The following is a 24,878-nucleotide window of genomic DNA, read 5'->3' as shown; positions in this document are numbered from 1 at the left end:
TAAGAAATAATGATTTAGTGTAGCTAACAGTACATCACAGCTGGTGTTTTCAATGATAGATTAGAGCTATTATGTCATGTTTTTAAATAACAAAACACCACAATGAAAATAACAACATGAATAGTGTTATAATATAGTCTCATTCTTATACAGAAAAAAATATTTTACAATACATAACACACAGCTGTCTGCCATCTACAAGACTACCAAGTTGTTGGTCCAGTTTGAGATTTTCAGATCAGTCTTAAAGCAAACTCTGAAGACAAAGCAATTCAAAACTAAATAGCATAGCTAAACAAATTAAACATTTAACAAATTAAATGTAGCCAGTGCGCAGCTGGAGCCTGTACAGATCTGTCCTTAAACTGAATGGTTTATGTGCCGTGAAGAAAGAAAGTAGAGAAAGAAAGACAAGGAACACCCTGTCACAATGACGCTATATGGACTTTTTCTCCATTCTAAAACCATAGGCATTAGGAGTTGAAGTTGGTCATTGTTGACATTGAAACAAAATCATGAGCAAGGAAACAAACAAACAAAAAACAACTTAAAAAAAGGAATTGGAGACAACATGGTGTTGGTTTAACATCTAATTTCAGGAATCTAAATTGAGACAAAGGTGAGTTTTCTGGTATAGGCTGTTGAGGCTATTTGACTGAAAAGTAGCTTCTGTACAGCTGCTGTACAGCCAAACAGCCTCAATACAGAGCCCCCAAGGTGACACATAAGGGTTCAGTCCCTAATCAGCATCTGATGGCACGAAGTGACCACTCTGGCATCCAGAAACATATTCAAACTAATAACTCAATAAATTAAAGTAAATGCTTATAAATTAGCTTATAGCCCTCTTCACTTTTGTTGCAATGTCAACAGTTAAAACTGCCCCTAGAAGCCAGAAGCATTTGCGGTGTGAGTGACCCCCAAAATGTATTTGGTTTCAGTGAATGCAGCGTCTTGCTTTGCCTATTGGCCTTTGAGTGCTGAATTTATGGTAATATGTGTGTTCTCTTAATGTAGTTCTGTTCTCAGCTTTTCTTTGCTTTGTAAATGTTGTTTTGATGTGACTCAGAGGGGCACCATACATTTCTCCTTGGAATAGTCATTACAGTGGGGCTGAACATTATATATCTCAGGCACATGTGTTTTGCACAAGTGTTTCGCACAGGAGCACTCAATGGTGACACTGTAGTTGTGTCCATCAAGCTGCAGCACAATTACGTAGTCAAAGTCGTGATGGAAAATGGAACTGTGTTATATTTTACCATGTTTGAAAATATGGGAGATCTGCGTTATCTTTACTTCATTTTGGCATGTATTGTATACTGCCTAATTGTATCTTTTAATTTTAGCATCATTCTTGTCATTGTTTTAGAGACTGCACTGCATCAGCCTATGTATATTTTAATTTCATGTTTATCAATCAATTCTCTTTATGGCACTGCTGGCTTGTTTCCAAGATTACTAACAGATTTATTGTCACATTCACACACAATCTCTCGCCATGCATGTCTTATACAGGCTTTTGTCGTTTACACTTATGCATCATATGAATACACAATCTTAACTTTAATGGCATATGATAGATTTGTGGCCATTAGTAAACCGTTACAATACCATAGCATTATTACTCCAAAGGTTCTTGCTTGCATGGTCACTCTGGCATGGGTTTTCCCAATGTTTTCAATTGGTATTGGATTAATTTTGACTGCCCGATTAAAGCTGTGTGGACATGCCCTAACAAAACTGTACTGCAGCAACTGGGTAATTGTAAGACTCTCCTGCACAGATTATACAGTAAATAATGTTTTTGGTTTTGTGATTCTCATTACAACAGTTTTCATTCCTCTGAGTTTTATTTTGTTTTCCTACATTAGAATTCTCATCATTTGTCAAAGAAACTCATCGGAGTTCAGAAGAAAAGCTTATCACACTTGCCTTCCTCACATGGTGACCTTTGTAAATTACTCAATTACAATTTTGTGTGAGATCACTTTCAGTCGTTATGAAGATGGGTTTTTTAATCAAGCAGTTGCTGTTATTTTATCATTGGAGTTTTTGGTTATACCTCCACTCTTGAACCCTCTGGTTTATGGACTAAGATTTCCTGATATTCACAGTAAAATTCAACACTATATAAAAACATTCAAAGAATTTCTAATGATTTAAAATGTGTTTAATATCATTCTCAATGCACATTTTGTTGTATTTGTTGTATGCAGGAATCATTTATTTAACAGTCATGAGTTTATCATATTCATAGGGAACATTCAGGTACTTTTTCTCTCACTGCCAGGTTACTGTACAAACAGGCAATGTAAATTACTAAAATACTAAAAATGGAGTGAGAAAAAACAAATACATATGGATTCTATGAAATAATGTGTTATAAATACACCAATAATTTACCTTTACAGGTACAAACGTGAATGTTTTTTTTTTTCCCAGAAGAGAGTTGAATATTGTGTATAGCCATTTGTGAAGTGTTTTCTGATTACCCATGGTTAGCTTAAAAACCAAAAGGCACTATGCATGCAGTAAATTATTACAAACCGCACATGATAATCTAATTTGGCTGGTTTCAAAATGCATGGTTACAAACCGGATTCCAAAAAAGTTGGGACACTAAACAAATTGTGAATAAAAACTGAATGCAATGATGTGGAGATGGCAAATGTCAAAATTTTATTCGTAACAGAACATAGATGACAGATCAAAAGTTTAATCTGAGTAAATGTAACATTTTAAAGGAGAAATATGTTGATTCAAAATTTCATGGCGTCAACAAATCCCAAAAAAGTTGGGACAAGGCCATTTTTACCACTGTGTGGCATCCCCCTTCTTCTTACAACAATCAACAGACGTCTGGGTACAGAGGAGACCAGTTTCTCAAGTTTATAAATAGGAATGCTTTCCCATTCATGTCTAATACAGGCCACTAACTGTTCAATCGTCTTGGGCCTTCTTTGTCGCACCTTCCTCTTTATGATGCGCCAAATGTTCTCTATAGGTGAAAGATCTGGACTGCAGGCTGGCCATTTCAGTACCCGGATCCTTCTCCTACGTAGCCATGATGTTGTGATTGCTGCAGAATGTGGTCTGGCATTATCTTGTTGAAAAATGCAGGGTCTTCCCTGAAAGAGATGACGTCTAGATGGGAGCATATGTTGTTCTAGAACCTGAACATAGTTCTCTGCATTAATGGTGCCTTTCCAGACATGCAATCTGCCCATGCCACAAGCACTCATGCAACCCCATACCATCAGTGATGCAGGCTTCTGAACGGAGCGTTGATAACAACTTGGGTTATCCTTGTCCTCTCTGGTCCGGCTGACATGGCCTCCCAGTGTTCCATAAAGAACTTCAAATCGTGACTCATCTGACCACAGAACAGTCTTCCATTTTGCCACACTCCATTTTAAAAGACCCCTGGCCCAGTGCAAACGTCTGAGCTTGTGGAGCTTCCTTAGAAATGGCTTCTTCTTTGCACTATAGAGTTTCAGCTGGTAACGGTGGATGGCACGGTGGATTGTGTTCACGGACAATGATTTCTGGAAGTATTCCTGAGCCCATTCTGTTATTTCCTTGACAGTGGCATTCCTGTTTGAGGTGCAGTGACGTTTAAGGGCCCGGAGATCACGAGCATCCAGTAGAGTTTTACGGCCTTGACCCTTACGCACAGTGATTGTTCCAGATTCTCTGAATCTTTTGATGATGTTAAGCACGGTTGATGATGATAACTTAAAAGTATTTGCTATTTTACGCTGGGTAACACCATTCTGGTATTGCTGCACTATCTTTCTGTGCAACAATGGTGGAATTGGTGATCCTCTTACCATCTTGGCTTCAGACAGACACTGACACTCTGAGAAGCTCTTTTTATACCCAATCATGTTGTCAATTGACCTAATTAGTGTTAATTGGTCTTCCAGCTGTTCGTTATATGCTCAATTTCCTTTTTCCAGCCACTTATTGCTACTTGTCCCAACTTTTTTGGGATTTGTTGACGCCATGAAATTTTGAATCAACATATTTCTCCTTTAAAATGTTACATTTACTCAGATTAAACTTTTGATCTGTCATCTATGTTCTATTACGAATAAAATATTGACATTTGCCATCTCCACATCATTGCATTCAGTTTTTATTCACAATTTGTTTAGTGTCCCAACTTTTTTGGAATCCGGTTTGTAGAATAGCTGTGTATATATATATATATTCAAGTTTCAACAGTAAATGTTTTTGAGCGTGTGCAGCTTCTTGAGCTTCTTTATTTTGACTGTGTTTAATGTGAAAAAGAAAAAAAAGCAGGAATAGCAACTGTTAAATAAGGCATACTCATAGACTGGAAATTATGAGTATGTGAACAAACGCTACATGTTAACCTTCTGAACTTGTTTCAGTTTTTGCTATTTATTCCTGATAAAACCACTGAAGACACAAAATGTTATTGTGAGAGGTATGTAAATAACCACCTCTTACAGGGACATCAGCATGGCATTTAAGACAATGAAGATTAATCAAAGTGGCGAACCTGGTCAAAAAGACAGGTTATCAGATTCTCCAGCCTTGCATGCCAAATTACAATTATAACAAATAGGGATTATTCAAATCAGGAAATAACTGATGTTATCAGAGCAATTACACCAGAATTTCAGTTATGCAGTTATCTGGAAGGGAAAACTGACCTAACATTGCTCATTTTAAGGTGAATTCTTTAGTCAAAAAGATCAACTGAACTGTAATTAACATCAGTGCAGTAAAGAGACACCAGAAATCTGATGCCTCTCATGAAGTCTGAACATAACAGACGAATTGCTTCTAGAAAGCAATGAAAGAACAAATGGATCATGTGGGTCTGACTGTGCTGCAGCTGATAACATGCCTCTGAACAGATAGAAATAGACAAAGTTATACAGCCTATAAAGCAATCCTATTTGTGCTTCAGCAATATTTTGTACTTTTTAGTCAAAAACCCACACCACTGCAGATTCCCGATGCATGTGGCAAGGCCTACAACACATCACAGACTACCAAGAGAGGAGCCAGTGGAGCCACACCACACTGTCTGATGAGCTGAAAAGAAAGGCAATTTGTGTTTGGTAGATTATTTCTTTGTTGTAACAATGGCAATAAATCTTATATTCTCTATTGACACTTGTTTTGAGCTTCTAGTACCCTAGGTGCTTCCAATTAGGTACAGTGTGATGATGGAGTGGCATCTTTCTCTGCTTTTCTTTTGAAGACCAAACTCTCTTTGTTCCACCATACCAAGGTAAATACAAGTTCCCTTACAGTGCAACTTTCATAAATTGTCTGCCTTTTATTTAGTGACTCATTTTAAATGCATTTCTCTAAAAATGCCCCCCCCCCCATATATATGAATACAGAGTTAATATCTATACTATAGTTAAACAGTTAAAAAAAACACACACACCCAGTCAGTCTCAGATCAACATTCACATACAAATGTAAGGTGGCATCATTGGAAGCAATCTCAATGCAGAGAGATATCGAGATGAAATTTTGCAACCATTGGCAATCCTATATCTCCACAGTTTGGGGTTTATCAGAGACAACCACCAGAATTTGGGAGTGGAGAGGATGGAATGGCCTGCCAGCAGTCCTGACCTCAAATCCACTGAACTTGTGGGATCAGATTGGGCATGCTCTTCGTGCCAGAGTGACCAACACAACCACGTTGGCTGACTTGTGACAATTGGAAATGGTTTAGGTGTACATTACATGTCTGGAAGTCCCTTCACCATGGACAAAAGGTTCCAGAGTTGAGGTTACTGCCCTTTCCAGTGTATTTCGAAAATTAGCTATTCATTACAACACGATCTTTAACAACACTATTTATGCTTCTGCATCAATGAATGGGGAAATGCGATAATGATCCTTTATAGATCAGAAGGTTTAAGTAACTAAATATGGCTTGGCAAATGCTCTACTGTACTGCTCACATCACCATATCTTCACATCAGCACAAACCAATCAAGAACAAAGACATTACCTAAACTGATTACAAATCAGTTGCCGGCTGCCATCTTGTCATTCTGAACCACAGTCCAACAAGAAACCAAGGATATAAACTTTACAATCAAAATCGAGCAAAGATACAACAAATACGGGGGTTGAATAGACCTGTTTTAAAGCTCAGTTTTGGTTGTGCCAGATATTCCTTTGAAGACCTTTGTCTTCATAGGGCCACTTCATTTTAAATGCATTTATGTAAAAATCTAACTGGGAACATAACTTGGACTAAATACAGACAGTTAATATATATATACACTGTTAAACAGTCCAGTCTGTCTCAGATTAACATACAAAATAAGTGTAATTTGCAATTAAAAACAAAATCTATCTCCATATGTGTTTTTATATAAAACTGCATACTAATACATATAAAACTGCACTACTAATAAGATTAAATACAATGTTGTATTAGTGTTCTGGGAAGCTATTTTATGCTTACAACAGTATAATGATGTGAGGATGGTTGATTATCACTGTGTACAGCTGTAGTCATGTAGTGACGTTGTATTATCAGGGGCATTGTCCACTTGATAGTTTCACAAAATTGTGTATAAAAGTAAAGGAAAACCACCAAGCTGCTTTAAGGAGTTAACATCACAAAATATTTCCAGACACTGTCTTCATGCTTACTTTTTAAAGTTTTTTATTCTATTTTGAGAAAAGAACATTTTCTTTCACTGGTACAACGTTCTTAGAAATGATGGATAATTCCTCTGGAGAGTTCATGTTTGTGCTTCACGGACTGAATGATACAAGGACGAACAGACACATTTACTTTGCATTTGGGCTCTTGATTTACATTTTTACACTCTTTGTGAATGTTACTCTTGTTATAACAATTGTTTTAGATAAAATGCTGCATGAACCCATGTATCTGTTTATATGCAGCCTATACATAAATGGAATATGTGGTGCTACTTCTTTCTATCCAAAGATTCTTGCTGATCTTTTATCAGACACTCACTTCATTTCATATACAGGGTGCTTGGCACAGACATTTACCATTTATTGGTATTGTTTTTGTGAATTTTTGTGTCTAACAGTCATGGCTTATGACCGATATGCAGCAATTTGCAAGCCTTTGGAGTATAATTCTATTATGACACATCAGAAGGTGGTAAAATTGTTACTTTTTACCTGGATCTTGTCACTACTGGAATCTTCTTTTGGGGCTGTGCTGACAGTCCGACTACCCTTGTGTGGGAAAGACATTGACAAGATTTACTGTTCTAACTGGGAGATTGTGAAGCTAGCGTGTACAAGTGTGATTGTGAATAATGTTTATGGCTATGTCCTAATGTTTTCACATGTTTCCCAAGCTGTTTTTATCATTGTTTCATATATTCGTATAATTAGAGCATCTATGCAATCTAAGACACAGCGAACTAAATTTATGCAAACATGCCTGCCGCATTTAATCACCCTTACTAACTTTACCCTTTCCATTATATTTGATGTATTGTATGCTCGCTATGGCAAGAGCCAAGAACTGCAAGCTGTGCGCAACATCTTAGGAATGGAGTTTCTTGTTGTGCCTCCTATCCTGAACCCCATCATTTATGGAATAAAAATTACCCAGATACGGCACCGGTTTATGCAAATGTGCAGCAACATGCGTAAAGCAGTGAAATACAACTGATCCAAATAATACTTCTGTCCTGAAGGTAAAATCGATACTGCGTCTACTGACAGAGAAGAGGAGCATGCTATGTTCTTCAAATGAGAACAATCATTCACAGTGTCTGGCAGATGGTCTTAAAAACATGACTCTAGACCGGGTCAAAACAAGGACATAAGCGAGTGGTATTCGCGTTTTTGTGACCTTAGCGTCTTAGAATTATCTGTTGTAATCTGATGTCTGAAAGATGTTTACTGTTTCATAAACATAAATTACATATTAATATGTCTATTGGTTAAGCTCATTTTGTCAGAAATGCTCAGATTACAGAGATTATTTACTGTTAGTTTTATATGTAGATTCTATTGCATACCTTTACACTCCTATTATGTTGTGTAATGTTATTAGACTACTCTATTCTTAGGCATTTTTGTTCTAGAAAATCTGTGTTGAACTTTTTAAAACAGGGATCACTAATCAGATCACCAAAGGACAAGGGCAGCTGCTGATTTATATTTTAATCAAACTGAGGTGACAATTTTGTTGCTTCCCCAAAACGGGACATTTTGTTCCCTAAACCAAACAGAAAAACATGTGATTTTGCTTGTTTAATCAATTGGTCTCAGTCTTTAAACAACAGCCTAGACTTTAAAAAATAGAGAAAATAAATAAATAGTCAAATGACCAGCAGTAATGGCCACCAATCAATAAATATGCAAAATAAATACCAATTTCAATTCAAATTCATTGCTAAATTCAATTTACAGCAATTTTCACAATACCACTATTTAACATTTTTTTCTGAATGAATAAAGTTACCGTGCTATAAAAAAATCACTATATATACACACACACTAAATCAAAACATTACAACTGAATTGATACATAATTAAAGAAACATAACTTGATGTACTGGTTCTTCACACTAAACACATCTCTATTACAAATATGGTTCTTTATTAAACCAAAAGTGGTTCTTTTGTGGCATCACTCAAAGCACAGTTTGTAGCATGAGCATACACATTACTGGTTTACACTCTAGCAGTTCATGTAGACACCAATGCACAGAGGCCATTAGCAGAAGTTACACTATTACAGACTCTTGATCAGCTGTTCAGTTAATTATGTCTAACGGGAATAACGCAGTTATGCAGTCTACTTCATAAATTGTAACGGCCACATTCCAGACACCAGAAATCTGTACATAAGCAAGGATGCCAGACAGTGAGTTTCTGGCTAATGGAGAAGCGACACTTACAATGTCCAGTCAATTACTCTCCGGCTGTTGACACTGTAGGTAAAGAGATAAAACAAATAATAATAATTTATAAACTAGCTTGTTTTATTTTAGTTAGGAGGATGATGCTTTTAAGACTTTAAAATTTTAACATCCAGATTTGTATCCTAATGTTCAGAGAAAATATGATACACAATTCCTCTGGAGAGTTCATATTTGTGCTCCATGGACTTAGTGACACTAGGGCAAACAAACAAATTTACTTTGCAGTGGGTCTTCTTGTCTATATTGTGACTCTGTTTGTAAATCTGATACTAATTATCACAATTATTCTGGATAAATCGCTTCACGAACCCATGTATCTCTTCATATTCACTTTGTTTGTAAATGGAATATGTGGTGCTTCTGGTTTTTATCCAAAGATTCTTGCTGATCTGACTCTCATGTTATTTCATATATTGGGTGCCTGTCACAAATATATATCATTCACTGCTACATTTTATGTGAATTCACATGTCTATCAGTTATGGCCTATGACAGATATTTGGCCATTTGTAAACCTTTGAAATATCACAACATTATGACACACCAGAAAGTGGTGAATTTACTGGCTATTATCTGGCTTTTCCCTATACTAGAAGTGTCTGCTGGGACTGTACTGACAGTACAAACACCTTTATGTGGTAATAACATTGACAAGCTTTACTGCTTTTACTGGGATGTTATTAAGCTCTCCTGCACAGATGTTACTGTGCACAATGTTTTTGCCTACGTTGTAACATTTTTACATTTTGCTCAAGCTGTGTTCGTCATCATTTCTTATATGCACATCATCAGAGCTTCTTTAAAGTCTAAGAAAGAGTGGGTTAAATTCATGCAGACATGCCTTCCTCATTTAATCACCCTTACGAACTTCACTCTTTCCGTGTTATTGGATGTTATGTGTGCTCGCTATGGCAAAGGTCAAGAACTACAAGCTCTCCGCAACATTTTGGGAATGGAGTTTCTGGTAGTGCCTCCTCTCCTAAACCCCATCGTATATGGGCTAAAAATGACCCAGATTCGACGCCGGTTTGCCCACATGTACAGCCACAGACTAAAAGCAGTGCGACAGAACTGATATTGAAGCCAGAATTACTTTTAATGCGGGCACTTTTCTCAAGTAAGAAAGGAGAGAGGAACAGCTTAAAATGTCTAATATATATATATATATATATATATATATATATATATATATATATAGAGAGAGAGAGAGAGAGAGGAAAGTTTGTTTGGTAAATGTAAAAACCACCCTGTTGTTTTACCTGCATTTAAATAAATTGGCCAATAACACATGAACTCTCTTTAATCGTTGTACATTTAGATTTTAAATTATTCAGTTATGTAAAAACAAGTTATTTTTTCCTTTTATCTTTATGATTTGGATAACAAACAGTCTCTCTTCCTATTTAATGGGTGTGAAAATGTCCTCCTGCATAAATTAACTTCTGTTGAATCAGTGTCATCTCAAAGTACAGAATAAGTTACGTTGTAATAAGTTATGTTGAGTCCAGCCCATCTCATTATTCTTACATTCTAAGAACATGATCAATTATTGAGTCTGTTATCTGTTTGTTTTGGGTTTCATTTCAAGTCAGAGTGCATTTGGACTAGGTTCAGTAAGCCCTTTAAGAACACTGCAGCTCTTTTAAAAACATGTCAGATGAATGTACATCAACAAAAAGACATTACATTGACTTTGTTGATGTACATGTTTATGTGAAACAAGTATAGGATGTTTTAGCCAGTCACAAAAATAAGTCAACAATAAAATATAAGAATGCTCAACTTTGTGTGATTATATATATACAAGGCTGGACCCAAATATTCGGGTATACCTATGATGTCAATTACAGGCCTCTCATCTTTTTAAGCGGGAGAACTTGCACAATTGGTGACTGACTAAATACTTTTTTTCCCCACTGTACATATTTATATTTAGCTCAACTCTCTCTCAGACTATACCTGTTTCATAAATGTACATATCAAAGAATTTCCAGATCCCTCCTGTCTTTGTATATTCTGTATTTTGTGTATATTTTGTTTGTATTTTGTATTTATTTAATATAATTTTTATATATAACTTTATTTTAATATGTTTAGTATGTATATAGTTTTGTCTTCCTGTAGAGCATCAACCTGAGCCTCACCACAAGCATTTCAATGCATAAATGTCTTGACATGCTGTGCAAATGACAAATAAACCTGAAACTTGGTCAAAACTTGGTCAAAAACTACTGCCTTTGTGCCTTTGTCCGCTATATGTGCTATTATGTAAAATGTATAAGCTCGTGTGGTATTTTGTAAAACTATATTATATGTATATATACTCTTATTAGCTTGTTAAATAATTACATTTTGTATTACTGTATTTAAAATAATTATTTTTATTTGAAGTGTTCAGGCAGTTCACATTATTGTGTTGAAGGTAATTATTTTTTTTAATTGAACTTAACATGAATTTCTCCAAAGAGGCTGAAATGTCATTAAGAGGAAAATCTAACCCATGACCTAATTACAGATATTAACATACGAAGTATGAAAAACAACACGTAGATAAACCAGATGCATTTTGGAAATGTGCTGTGGACTGTTAAAGTTACAATGGTACTTTTTAACTTCCTGGCTGATGTCTTGAGATGTTGCTTCAGTATTTCCACATAATATTCTTTTCTCATGATGCCATTTATTTTGTGAAGTGCACCAGTCCCTCCTGCAGCAAAACAACCCCACAACATGATGCTGCCACCCCCATGTTTTACAGTTGGGATAGTGTTCTCAGGCTTGCAAGCTTTTCCTCCAAACGTAACAATGGTCATCATGGCCAAACAGTTCAATTTTTGTTTAGTCAGGCCACAGGATATGTCTCCAAAAATTAAGGTCTTTGTCCCTGTGTGCATTTGCAAACATTACTCTGGCTTTTTTATGTTTCTTTTGGAGTAATATATTCTTCCTGGCAGAGTGGCCGTTCAGCCCATGTCGATACAGTACTCGTTTTACTGTGGATAATTACACACTCTTACCAGCTTCAGCCAGCATCTTCACAAGGTATTTAGCTTTTGTTCTTGGGTTAATCTGACATTTCGAAACAAAAAATGGTTATCTCTGGGAACCTGTCTCCTTCCTGAGCGGTATGATGGCTGGACATTCCCACCTTGTTTGTACTTGCGTATAATTGTTTGTACAGATTAACGAGGCACCTGGATCGGGCACCTGGAAACTGCACCCAAGGATGAGCCAGACTTGTGCAAGTCCACAATTCTCTTCCTGATATCTTGGCTGAGTTCTTTTGACTCTGCCATGATGTTACACAAAGAAGCAGTGTGTTTCAGGTGTGCCTTAAAACACATCCACAGGTGTGTCTCTAATTAACTCAGATGTTGCCAAAAAATAAATAAATCAGAAGCTTCCAAAGACATGACATCATCATATGGGCTGTCCCAAGTTGTTAAAAGGCATAGTACTTTTGACTCTGAAGAAAGTAATAAAAATTGTCTTAAAAATTCCCTCTCTCATTTAGCAAGTAGAAATAATTTTGGTAATCTTAATTGACCTAAAACAGGAAAGGTTTATGATTCTGATTTCATGTCAGACAGTGAGAAAAAATGCATATGTGTCTTTTTATATAGTATATGTAAACTTCTGGTTTAAATATAAATAAATAACTCACTCAGTCCAGTAAATTACATCTTCAGGGAGTTGTCCCACTTCCACGATTTATACACGTGACCTGCTGTAATATCTATATATAAGCAAGGGTAACAGGTATGGAAAATGTTCTTTACTTAGAACCACTTTGTCACTGTGGATATTAAAAAAGCCACTTTGTGTTAAAAGGCTTTCTTTTTCATTTCTGTTTTAAGGAAATAAGCTTTTAAGGCTTTTTCTGCCCTTACATCCAGTTTTATGTGGACTGGGATGAAGTAATGGAAAATTCCACTGGGGAGTTTGTATTTGTGCTCCATGGACTGAATGACTCGAAGACAAACAAACACATTTACTTTGCAGTGGGTCTTCTTGTCTATATTGTGACTCTGTTTGTAAATCTGATACTAATTATCACAATTATTCTGGATAAATCGCTTCACGAACCCATGTATCTCTTCATATTCACTTTGTTTGTAAATGGAATATGTGGTACTTCTGCTTTTTATCCAAAGATTCTTGCTGATCTTTTTTCAGACTCTCATGTTATTTCATATATTGGGTGCCTGTCACAAATATATATCATTTACTGCTACATTTTATGTGAATTCACATGTCTATCAGTTATGGCCTATGACAGATATTTGGCCATTTGTAAACCTTTGAAATATCACAACATTATGACACACCAGAAAGTGGTGAATTTACTGGCTATTATCTGGCTTTTTCCTATACTAGAAGTGTCTGCTGGGACTGTACTGACAGTACAAACACCTTTATGTGGTAATAACATTGACAAGCTTTACTGCTTTAACTGGGATGTTATTAAGCTCTCCTGCACAGATGTTACTGTGCACAATGTTTTTGCCTACGTCGTAACATTTTTACATTTTTCTCAAGCTGTGTTCGTCATCATTTCTTATATGCACATCATCAGAGCTTCTTTAAAGTCTAAGAAAGAGTGGGTTAAATTCATGCAGACATGCCTTCCTCATTTAATCACCCTTACGAACTTCACTCTTTCTGTGTTATTGGATGTTATGTGTGCTCGCTATGGCAAAGGTCAAGAACTACAAGCTCTCCGCAACATTTTGGGAATGGAGTTTCTGGTAGTGCCTCCTCTCCTAAACCCCATCGTATATGGGCTAAAAATGACCCAGATTCGACGCCGGTTTGCCCACATGTACAGCCACAGACTAAAAGCAGTGCGACAGAACTGATATTGAAGCCAGAATTACTTTTAATGCGGGCACTTTAAATGTAAATGTAAAAACCACCCTGTTGTTTTACCTGCATTTAAATAAAATGTCCAATAACACATGAACTCTCTTTAATCGTTGTACATTTAGATTTTAAATTATTCAGTTATGTAAAAACAAGTTATTTTTTCCTTTAATCTTTATGATTTGGATAACAAACAGTCTCTCTTCCTATTTAATGGGTGTGAAAATGTCCTCCTGCATAAATTAACTTCTGTTGAATCAGTGTCATCTCAAAGTACAGAATAAGTTACATGTTGAGTCCAGCCCATCTCATTATTCTTACATTCTAAGAACATGATCAATTATTGAGTCTGTTATCTGTTTGTTTTGGGTTTCATTTCAAGTTTTTGTGCTTTGTGCCTTTGTCCGCTATATGTGCTATTATGTAAAATGTATTAGCTCGTGTGGTATTTTGTAAAACTATATTATATTTATATATACTCTTATTAGCTTGTTAAATAATTACATTTTGTATTACTGTATTTAAAATATTTTTTTTTATTGGAAGTGTTCAGGCAGTTCACATTATTGTGTTGAAGGTAATTTTTTTTTTTTTATTTATTTATTTATTTTTTATTGAACTTAACATGAATTTCTCCAAAGAGGCTGAAATGTCATTAAGAGGAAAATCTAACCCATGACCTAATCACAGATATTAACATACAGAATATGAAAAACAACATGCCAGATGCATCTTGGAAATGTGCTGTGGACTGTTAAAGTTACAATGGTACTTTTTGGTTATAATTACCCATGGTAATGATTGGGTGAGTATGAAAACAGACCTAGTATGTTTATCTATTATGAAGAAAGCATGTGTGAAAGGACATGGTGAAATAAAGTGATTCTAATTCTGATTTGCAGGATGTAATATCTGCCAATAGGGGTTTACTGACTTGGTAGGTTGTCTAAACATTTGCACATGCCAAAGTTTTGGTTTTGTTTATTTTTAAATATTATTTATATAATTGTTCATTCATATAAAACAACTGTGCATTAACATTTAAATGTTTTAATAGCATTCTGCAGAGATTGTGTTTACATACACTGCTCAAAAAAATAAAGGGAACACTCAAATAACACATCCTAGATCTGAATGAATGAAATATTCTCATTGAATACTTTGTTCTGTACAAAGTTGAATGTGCTGACAACAAAATCACACAAAATTCATCAATGGAAATCAAATTTATTAACCAATGGAGGCCTGGATTTGGAGTCACACACAAACTTAAAGTGGAAAAACACACTACTGGCTGATCCAACTTTGATGTAATGTCCTTAAAACAAGTCACAATGAGGCTCAGTATTGTGTGTGGCCTCCATGTGCCTGTATGACCTCCCTACAATGCCTGGGCATGCTCCTGATGAGGATCTCCTCCCAGACCTGGACTAAAGCAGTCTGTGGTGCAACGTGACGTTGGTGGATGGAGCAAGACATGATGTCCCAGATGTGCTCAATCGGATTCAGGTCTGGGGAACGGGCGGGCCAGTCCATAGCTTCAATGCCTTCATCTTGCAGGAACTGCTGACACACTCCAGCCACATGAGGTCTAGCATAATCCTGCATTAGGAGGAACCCAGGGCCAACCGCATAACCAGCATATGGTCTCACAAGGGGTCTGAGGATCTCATCTCGGTACCTAATGGCAGTCAGGCTACCTCTGGCGAGCACATGGAGGGCTGTGCAGCCCTCCAAATAAATGACACCCCACACCATTACTGACCCACTGCCAATCCGGTCATGCTGAAGGATGTTGCAGGCAGCAGATCGCTCTCCACGGCATCTCCAGACTCCGTCACGTCTGTCATGTGCTCAGTGTGAACCTGCTTTCATCTGTGAAGAGCACAGGGCGCCAGTGGCGAATTTGCCAATCCTGGTGTTCTCTGGCAAATGCCAAGCGTTTTTTGGACAGTTGGGCTGTCCTACGGCCTCCTCCACGTCTCCTGGTGTACTGGCCTGTCTCCTGGTAGCGCCTTCAGCCTCTGGACACTACGCTGACAGACACAGCAAACCTTCTTGCCACAGCTCGCACTGATGTGCCATACTGGATGAGCTGCACTTCCTGAGCCACTTGTGTGTGAAAGCACCACCAACATTCAAAAGTGATCAAAACATCAGCCAGAAAACATAGGTACTGAGAAGTGGTCTGTGGTCCCCACCTGCAGAACCACTCCTTTATTGAGTGTGTCTTGCTAATTGCCAACAATTTCCACCTGTTGTCTATTCCATTTGCACAACAGCATGTGAAATTGATTGTCAATCAGTGTTGCTTCCTAAGTGGACAGTTTGATTTCACAGAAGTTTGATTTACTTGAAGTTATATTGTGCTGTTTAAGTGTTACCTTTATTTTTTGAGCAGTGTATTTTCTTCAACAAAATATGTAATTTAGCCATGGGTCCTTTTACATATAACAGCATTATATAACGGAATATATATACACACATACATATACACATACATAAACAGTTGAAACCAGAAGTTTACACTAAATAAAGAGACATTTTTTTCTTACTGTCTGACATGAATTTAGGATAAACTATTCCCGTTTTAGGTCAATTAGGATTCCCAAAATTATTTACATTTACATTTACATTTACGGCATTTAGCAGACGCTCTTATCCAGAGCGACTTACAAAGTGCTTTGCTATTTACCCAAGAATAACCTTAGCTAGTTAGAATAGACTAATAATTCAAAGATACCTCTAAACTCAGACATTGCTAAACACATTACAATAAGGCGACCATAGAACTATTCGTCCAAGTATTCTCTGAAGAGGTGGGTCTTCAGTTTGCGTTTGAAGACAGCGAGCGACTCGGCCATTCGGACACCCAGGGGAAGCTCGTTCCACCACTTTGGTGCCAGGACAGAAAAAAGCCTGAACGCTTGTCTTCCGCGGATTTTGAGGGATGGCGGGTCAAGCCGAGCCGTACTTGAAGCTCGAAGGGCTCTTGGTGCGGATCGGCTTTTGACCATTGCCATCAGATACGGAGGGGCTGGTCCGTTCTTGGCTTTGTAGGCCAGCGTCAGGGTTTTAAATCTGATGAGGGCAGCTACAGGAAGCCAGTGGAGAGAACGCAGCAGTGGAGTGACATGGCTAAATTTTGGGACATTGAAGACGACCCGTGCCGCAGCATTCTGGATGAGTTGCAGGGGCCTGATGGTGCGCAGAGGGAGACCAGCCAGAAGAGAGTTGCAGTAATCAAGTCTGGAAGTGACGAGAGACTGAACAAGCACCTGGACGGCCTCTCTAGAGAGGAAGGGTCGAATTCTCCGGATGTTGTACAGAAGAAATCTGCAGGACCGAGTTACGTTTGCAACATGACTTGAGAACGATAACTGATCATCCATCAATACACCAAGGCTTCTGTAGAAGGAGTGACCAGTGAGTTCTCAAAGGTGATGGCAAGATCGTTTCTTGGTCCAGCAGTTCCCGGGATGTACAGCAGCTCCGTCTTGCTGGGGTTGAGTTTGTGGTGGTGAGCCGCCATCCAAGAAGAGACGTCGGCGAGGCATGCTGAGATGCGGGCAGAAACCTGTGTGTCAGATGGTGGGAAAGAGAGCATGAGTTGAGTGTCATCGGCGTAACAGTGGTAAGAGAATCCATGAGAGGATATCACTTTACCAAGAGAGCGAGTGTAGAGTGAGAAAAGAAGAGGACCAAGAACCGAGCCTTGTGGAACGCCAGTGGAGAGACTACAAGGAGCGGACGTGTCGCCCTGCCACGTTACCTGGTATGAGCGTCCCTGCAGGTATGATGCAAACCATTGCCATGCAGAGCCGGTAATTCCAAGACCGGCAAGGATAGACAGGAGGATCTTGTGGTCCACTGTGTCAAAAGCTGCGGAAAGGTCGAGAAGGATCAGAACCGAGGACAGTCTGGCAGCTTTAGCTGCATGGAGCTTCTCTGTAACTGCAATGAGAGCAGTTTCAGTAGAGTGTGCAGCTTTGAAGCCAGACTGGTTAGGGTCCTGAAGATTGTTCAGAGTGAGAAAGAGAGACAGTTGGTTGTAGACAGAACGTTCGAGAATCTTTGAGAGGAAAGAGAGAAGAGAGATAGGTCTGTAGTTGCCGATGTCCAAGCTGTCCAGAGTTGGTTTCTTTAGGATGGGCACGACTCTGGCAGACTTGAAGGCCGATGGTACCTGACCTGACAACAGAGAGCTGTTTATGATAGAGGAGATGAAAGGAATGAGGTTTGGAGCGATTGTTTGGAACAGAGGGGATGGAACAGGGTCTAGTGGACAGGTGGTGGGATTATTGGAGGTGAGAAGATGTAGGAGGTCATCTGTTGAAAGAGGAGAGAAGCAGGTCAGAGAAGAGGGAGGAGGAGGGCAGTGCCTAGAGAGCGGGGTAGAGGCAGGGGGGAAAGATCGGCGGATCTTGTCAACCTTTTCTTCAAAGAAGGAGACAAAATCATCTGCAGACAGGGTAGTGTGAGGTGGGGGAGTAGGAGGGTTGAGGAGAGAGGAGAAGATGGTGAAGAGTTTGCGTAGGTCAGATGCAGAGGATTCCAATTTCCCCCTGTAGTAAGATGCTTTAGCGGCAGCAACTTCCGTTCTAAACCTGGAGAGAAGAGACTGATAGGAGTGGAGGTCGGAGTCGTGTTGTGACTTCCGCCACTTCCTTTCAGCCAGTCTTAGCTCTATTTATATTTCCTAAATGCCAGAATAATGAGAGAGGGATTTATAAGGCAATTTTATTACTTTCTTCAAAGTCAAAAGTTTAAATACATTTCATTAGTATTTGGTTTCATTGCCCTTAAAATGTATGACTTGGGTCAAACATTTTGGATATCCTTCCACAAGCTTCTCACAATAGTAAGAATTTCGGCCCGTTCCTCCTGACAGAACTAGTGTAACTGGGCCATGTTTGTAGGCCACCTTGCTCATACATGCCTTTTCAGCTTTGCCCATAAATTGTCAATAGAATTGTGATCAGGGCTTTGTGATGGCTACTGCAAAACACTGATTTTGTTATCCTTCAGCCACCTTGTAACCAGTTTGGCAGTATGCTTTAGGTCATTATCCATTTGGAAGATCCATTTGCGCACAAGCTTTAACTTCCTGGCTGATGTCTTGAGATGTTGCTTCAGTATTTCCACATAATATTCTTTTCTCATGATGCCATTTATTTTGTGAAATGCACCAGTCCCTCCTGCAGCAAAACAACCCCACAACATGATGCTGCCACCCCCATGTTTTGCAGTTGGGATAGTGTTCTCAGGCTTGCAAGCTTTTCCTCCAAACGTAACGATGGTCATCATGGCCAAACAGTTCAATTTTTGTTTAGTCAGGCCACAGGATATGTCTCCAAAAATTAAGGTCTTTGTCCCTGTGTGCATTTGCAAACATTACTCTGGCTTTTTTATGTTTCTTTTGGAGTAATATATTCTTCCTGGCAGAGTGGCCGTTCAGCCCATGTCGATACAGTACTCGTTTTACTGTGGATAATTACACACTCTTACCAGCTTCAGCCAGCATCTTCACAAGGTATTTAGCTTTTGTTCTTGGGTAAATCTGACATTTTGAAACAAAAAATGGTTCTCTCTGGGAACCTGTCTCCTTCCTGAGCGGTATGATGGCTGGACATTCCCACCTTGTTTGTACTTGCGTATAATTGTTTGTACAGATTTACGAGGCACCTGGATCGGGCACCTGGAAACTGCACCCAAGGATGAGCCAGACTTGTGCAAGTCCACAATTCTCTTCCTGATATCTTGGCTGAGTTCTTTTGACTTTGCCATGATGTTACACAAAAAAGCAGTGTGTTTCAGGTGTGCCTTAAAACACATCCACAGGTGTGTCTCTAATTAACTCAGATGTTGCCAAAAAATAAATAAATCAGAAGCTTCCAAAGACATGACATCATCATATGGGCTGTCCCAAGTTGTTAAAAGGCATAGTACTTTTGACTCTGAAGAAGGTAATAAAAATTGTCTTAAAAATTCCCTCTCTCATTTAGCAAGTAGAAATAATTTTGGTAATCTTAATTGACCTAAAACAGGAAAGGTTTATGATTCTGATTTCATGTCAGACAGTGAGAAAAAAATGCATGTGTCTTTTTATATAGTGTATGTAAACTTCTGGTTTAAATATAAATAAATAACTCACTCAGTCCAGTAAATTACATCTTCAGGGAGTTGTCCCACTTCCACGATTTATACACGTGACCTGCTGTAATATCTATATATAAGCAAGGGTAACAGGTATGGAAAATGTTCTTTACTTAGAACCACTTTGTCACTGTGGATATTAAAAAAGCCACTTTGTGTTAAAAGGCTTTCTTTTTCATTTCTGTTTTAAGGAAATAAGCTTTTAAGGCTTTTTCTGCCCTTACATCCAGTTTTATGTGGACTGGGATGAAGTAATGGAAAATTCCACTGGGGAGTTTGTATTTGTGCTCCATGGACTGAATGACTCGAAGACAAACAAACACATTTACTTTGCAGTGGGTCTTCTTGTCTATATTGTGACTCTGTTTGTAAATCTGATACTAATTATCACAATTATTCTGGATAAATCACTTCACGAACCCATGTATCTCTTCATATTCACTTTGTTTGTAAATGGAATATGTGGTACTTCTGGTTTTTATCCAAAGATTCTTGCTGATCTTTTTTCAGACTCTCATGTTATTTCATATATTGGGTGCCTGTCACAAATATATATCATTCACTGCTACATTTTATGTGAATTCACATGTCTAACAGTTATGGCCTATGACAGATATTTGGCCATTTGTAAGCCTTTGGAATATCACAACATTATGACACACCAGAAAGTGGTGAATTTACTGGCTATTATCTGGCTTTTCCCTATACTAGAAGTGTCTGCTGGGACTGTACTGACAGTACAAACACCTTTATGTGGTAATAACATTGACAAGCTTTACTGCTTTTACTGGGATGTTATTAAGCTCTCCTGCACAGATGTTATTGTGCACAGTGTTTATGGCTACATTGTAATATTTTTACATTTTGCTCAAGCTGTGTTCGTCATCATTTCTTATATGCACATCATCAGAGCTTCTTTAAAGTCAAAGAAAGAGTGGGTTAAATTCATGCAGACATGCCTTCCTCATTTAATCACCCTTACGAACTTCACTCTTTCCGTTTTATTGGATGTTATGTGTGCTCGCTATGGCAGAGGTCAAGAACTACAAGCTCTCCGCAACATTTTGGGAATGGAGTTTCTGGTAGTGCCTCCTCTCCTAAACCCCATCGTATATGGGCTAAAAATGACCCAGATTCGACGCCGGTTTGCCCACATGTACAGCCACAGACTAAAAGCAGTGCGACAGAACTGATATTGAAGCCAGAATTACTTTTAATGCAGGCACTTTTCTCAAGTAAGAAAGAAGAGAGGAAAAGCTTAAGATGTCTAAAAAATAAATAAATAAATAAAATAATAATAATAATATATATATATAAAAGCTTGTTAATGTTTGGTATGTAAATGTAAACAACTGGCCAAGTACACATTAACTTTTAAATGATTCAATTATGTAAAAACAATGTTATTTATGCCTTTTATATTTATGATTCGGAAAACAAATAGTCTCTCTTTTCCTATTTAATGGGTGTGAAAATGTCCTCCTGCATAAATGAACTTTTTTTGAATCAGTGTCATTTGAAAGTACAGAATAAGTTACATGTTGAGTCCAGCCCATCTCATTATTCCTACATTCTAAGAACATGATCAATTATTGAGTCTGTTATCTGTTATCTGTCTGTTTTGGGTTTCATTTCCACAAGTCAGAGGGCATTTGGACTAGGTTCAGTAAGCCCTTTAAGAACACTGAAGGTATAATGCAGCTCTTTTGAAAATGTCAGATGAATGTACATCAACAAAGAGATATTAATTATGACTTTGTCTCCCTCTGCTGTGTGGGATGTAATATTTGCTGTGACAGAGAGTTTATGTAAAACAAGTAAGGGATGCTTTAAAAAAAGTCAACTATATAAAATAAGAATACTCAATGTTGTGTGATTGGACAAAAATTGGGACAGCTTTTGAAAGCATAATGGACTGAAAATCACAAAGCTTCCAATGTAATCATCTGAATGTTTAATTAAACCAATAGATGAAACATGAACAATTTAATCCAGAAAGAAGAAAAAGAAACGGTCAACCACAAAGAAGTGCAAGCAGTTGTACTAAGCAGTGTTCCAAACATTATGCTTAGCCATTTAGGGCAGCACCTGACCAGCTTTTGCCTATAAGAAAAATCTAAGATATTACATTTAATGTGAAGACGTGCACTTTTTGCATTGTGATTACAATACAAGCTTTACTAGGCTTACAGGAACTCTATATCTACATCCACTCACCATTTTTCTCTTGACTGTAAATTCTTTAGCTTAGCCTAGCCTTATTGCTCTTATTACAATACTTTAATAAATTAGTAAACATCTGATAGCACACATCTGATAGTTTTCACATATGAATGTTTGATAGTAATGTTTGGCATAGCATAATTTTGATACATCAACATCATAAACCAGATGCATCTTGGAAATGTGCTGTGGACTGTTAATGTTAAAATGGTACTCTTTGATTACAATTACCCGTGGTAATGATTGGATGAGTATGAAAACAGACCTAGTATGTTTATCTATTGTGAAGAAAGCATGTGTGAAAGGACATGCACTTTCCCTCATCTATTTTGATTTCTCTATATCTATTTTGAATATTAGTCAAAAGTATGTGTACTTGTCTAGTCTGTCATGCATGTGTGCAATCACTAAGAAAGCAAAACATACATGGTGAAATAAAGCAATTCTAATTTTGATCTGCCAATAAGGTTGGTTGTCTAAACTTTTGCACATGCCAAAGCTGTATGCCTGCTACAAAGGTTGTGTTTACATATTTTCCTTATCAAAATATGTAATTTAGCCATGGGAACTGACCTTTTACATATACATATGTGTACACATACTAACAAACTCAGTCCAGTAAATGAGCTTTCCTGCATAGATGCCACTTTTATTGGTATGTTCTAATATATTCTCATTTTTCTCAAGCTGTGTTCATCACTATCTCATATGTTAGCATCATCAAAGCATCTTTGAAGTCCAAGACAGAGCGGGTGAAATTCATGGAGACTTGCCTTCTCCATTTAACAACTCTCATTAACTCTGTATTTCTGTGCCGTCAGGTGCTTTGTGTGCTCATTATGGACAAGGTGAGGGAATGCAGGCTCTGTGCAACAACTTGGGTTGAGTTTCTGGTTGGGCCTCCTCTCCTAAACCCAATCATATATGGGCTAAGCATAACACATATTCGATTTGGTGAAATTGTACAGCCATAAAGTGAACCTGCGGTAGTATTTCTTACCCCAAATCACTTCTATCTTGTTTTAACTGCATGTTGAACCTTGCGGTTGCCAATACCTGACTGAAAGTTGAATGCCAATTAATTTCTTTCTGGACATTACAAATCATCCAATGATAGATAAGAAATATGTTTTAAATTTCATTAGAAAATGAAAATAAAGTTAATTATTCTGTCATACTTCCCGTTCCTCCCACCGACTTTAATCACCGGACCCACCACCATCCAATCACACACTGTTTTGCGTCACTTAAATTCAAACACGTCATCTAATCTCCACAGTGTGAAGAATTGCCAAGTCACTGCATTCCAAGCATTATCCTGTTTGTCTCTTAGGTTTTCTGACAATTTTTGCTTTGCTCTTTTTGTCTTTTTCAAGCTTCTTCATAAAGTCTAGGTTATGAAAGTTTGTGATATCATATTTTCTTGGATAATTGTCTTTTTTTTTTATAATACTTAATTTACTGAAGCTCTGCTATTGGCTAAATCTTACTAAAACTACTGTGCTGTGATCTTATTCAGACAGAATTAACAAGTTCAGTTCAAGTTCATTTAACATAAATCTAACTAAGAAATGTAACACTGTAATATATAATATTTATAATTTATTGCTAAAACTGAGCCAACGCTAACAACATGCTTGTTCAGTTGATTAATAAAAGAAATCCTACAAATACCTGGAATGAGAGAGAGAGAGAGAGAGAGAGTGAGAGAGAGAGAGAGAGAGTGTGTGTGTGTATGTGTGTGTGTGAGAGAGAGAGAGTGAGAGTGAGAGAGTGAGGGAGGGGGAGAGAGAGAGTGTGTGAGAGTGAGTGTGAGAGAGAGAGAGAGAGAGTGAGGGAGTGAGAGTGAGGGAGGGGGAGAGAGAGAGAGAGAGAGAGAGAGAGAGAGAGAGAGTGAGAGTGAGAGAGTGAGGGAGGGGGAGAGAGAGAGTGTGTGAGAGTGAGTGTGAGAGAGAGAGAGAGAGAGAGAGAGAGAGAGAGTGAGAGTGAGAGAGTGAGGGAGGGGGAGAGAGAGAGTGTGTGAGAGTGAGTGTGAGAGAGAGAGAGAGAGAGAGAGAGAGAGAGAGAGAGAGAGAGAGAGTGAGGGAGTGAGAGTGAGGGAGGGGGAGAGAGAGAGTGTGTGAGAGTGAGTGTGTGAGAGTGTGAGAGTGTGTGTTCAGGACCAACTGCACCGTCTGCTTTCCTCCACCAGGTTTTCTCCACAGTAGTCGGAGCTCCTCAGTCCAGCACAACCAGCTAGAACTAGTGGCCATCCCTTAATCCAGCTAGCTAGTAGCTTCAGATTTGATTTGGGATTGTGTTGCATCCCAAGGGATCTGTTCTGAGGGTCACTGCAGTCATGGCAGAAAGACCCCTGAAGTGAACTTAAAGAGAGTTAGGGCTTCCTTTTGACCCAAGCTGCAAAATTTGCACTGTAAAAAACCTACAAACAGAAAGCAAAAATAAAGGAACAATAAACAAGCTAAAATAAAAACAATTCAACCCAAAATACAAGAGCTCAAATGTAGCTAGCTTTCCAGCATCTCATCAAAAACATTTGTACTTTAATATCAGATCAATTAAATATGTCCAAGTAGCACTAAAACGTCTCTTGGTTAAACAAGGTTTAGCAGCGAGCGATAACTCCTAAATAAGCTAACGCTAGCTAGCTAGCACCTGGTCGGTACTCGTCTAGTTCTGTTTATGATCCCCATGCAGTAA

General features: G+C 38.0%; 4 protein-coding genes and 1 pseudogene across 4 annotated transcripts; all 5 read left to right on the top strand.

The window, feature by feature from the left end:
* The first annotated feature begins 1,233 nt into the window (after positions 1 to 1,233).
* LOC140565712 (olfactory receptor 11A1-like) lies at positions 1,234 to 2,166 on the top strand. The gene has a single exon (XM_072691756.1). It carries the CDS (start codon positions 1,234 to 1,236, stop codon positions 2,164 to 2,166), a length of 933 nt encoding a protein of 310 aa, XP_072547857.1.
* A 4,567-nt stretch (positions 2,167 to 6,733) lies between these two features.
* On the top strand, positions 6,734 to 7,675 carry LOC140565273 (olfactory receptor 4E1-like). Its single transcript, XM_072691116.1, has one exon. It carries the CDS (start codon positions 6,734 to 6,736, stop codon positions 7,673 to 7,675), a length of 942 nt encoding a protein of 313 aa, XP_072547217.1.
* Positions 7,676 to 9,076: 1,401 nt separating this feature from the next.
* On the top strand, positions 9,077 to 10,011 carry LOC140565360 (olfactory receptor 4S1-like; annotated as a pseudogene).
* Positions 10,012 to 12,856: 2,845 nt separating this feature from the next.
* LOC140565432 (olfactory receptor 4S1-like) lies at positions 12,857 to 13,795 on the top strand. The gene has a single exon (XM_072691336.1). It carries the CDS (start codon positions 12,857 to 12,859, stop codon positions 13,793 to 13,795), a length of 939 nt encoding a protein of 312 aa, XP_072547437.1.
* A 6,414-nt stretch (positions 13,796 to 20,209) lies between these two features.
* LOC140565338 (olfactory receptor 4S1-like) lies at positions 20,210 to 21,148 on the top strand. Its single transcript, XM_072691213.1, has one exon. The coding sequence runs from the start codon at positions 20,210 to 20,212 to the stop codon at positions 21,146 to 21,148; it is 939 nt and encodes a 312-aa protein (XP_072547314.1).
* Positions 21,149 to 24,878: the final 3,730 nt, after the last annotated feature.

The sequence above is a fragment of the Salminus brasiliensis genome, chromosome 11, assembly GCF_030463535.1.
Source record: "Salminus brasiliensis chromosome 11, fSalBra1.hap2, whole genome shotgun sequence".
NCBI lineage: Eukaryota > Metazoa > Chordata > Actinopteri > Characiformes > Bryconidae > Salminus > Salminus brasiliensis.
The sequence above is the reverse complement of the archived record's forward strand: the minus strand, read 5'-3'. Positions and strand labels throughout refer to the sequence as shown.

Coding starts and splice junctions, on each gene's coding strand:
- LOC140565432 (XM_072691336.1), top strand. CDS start 12,857: ATGGAAAATTCCACTGGGGAGTTTGTATTTGTGCTCCATGGACTGAAT.
- LOC140565273 (XM_072691116.1), top strand. CDS start 6,734: ATGATGGATAATTCCTCTGGAGAGTTCATGTTTGTGCTTCACGGACTG.
- LOC140565338 (XM_072691213.1), top strand. CDS start 20,210: ATGGAAAATTCCACTGGGGAGTTTGTATTTGTGCTCCATGGACTGAAT.
- LOC140565712 (XM_072691756.1), top strand. CDS start 1,234: ATGGAAAATGGAACTGTGTTATATTTTACCATGTTTGAAAATATGGGA.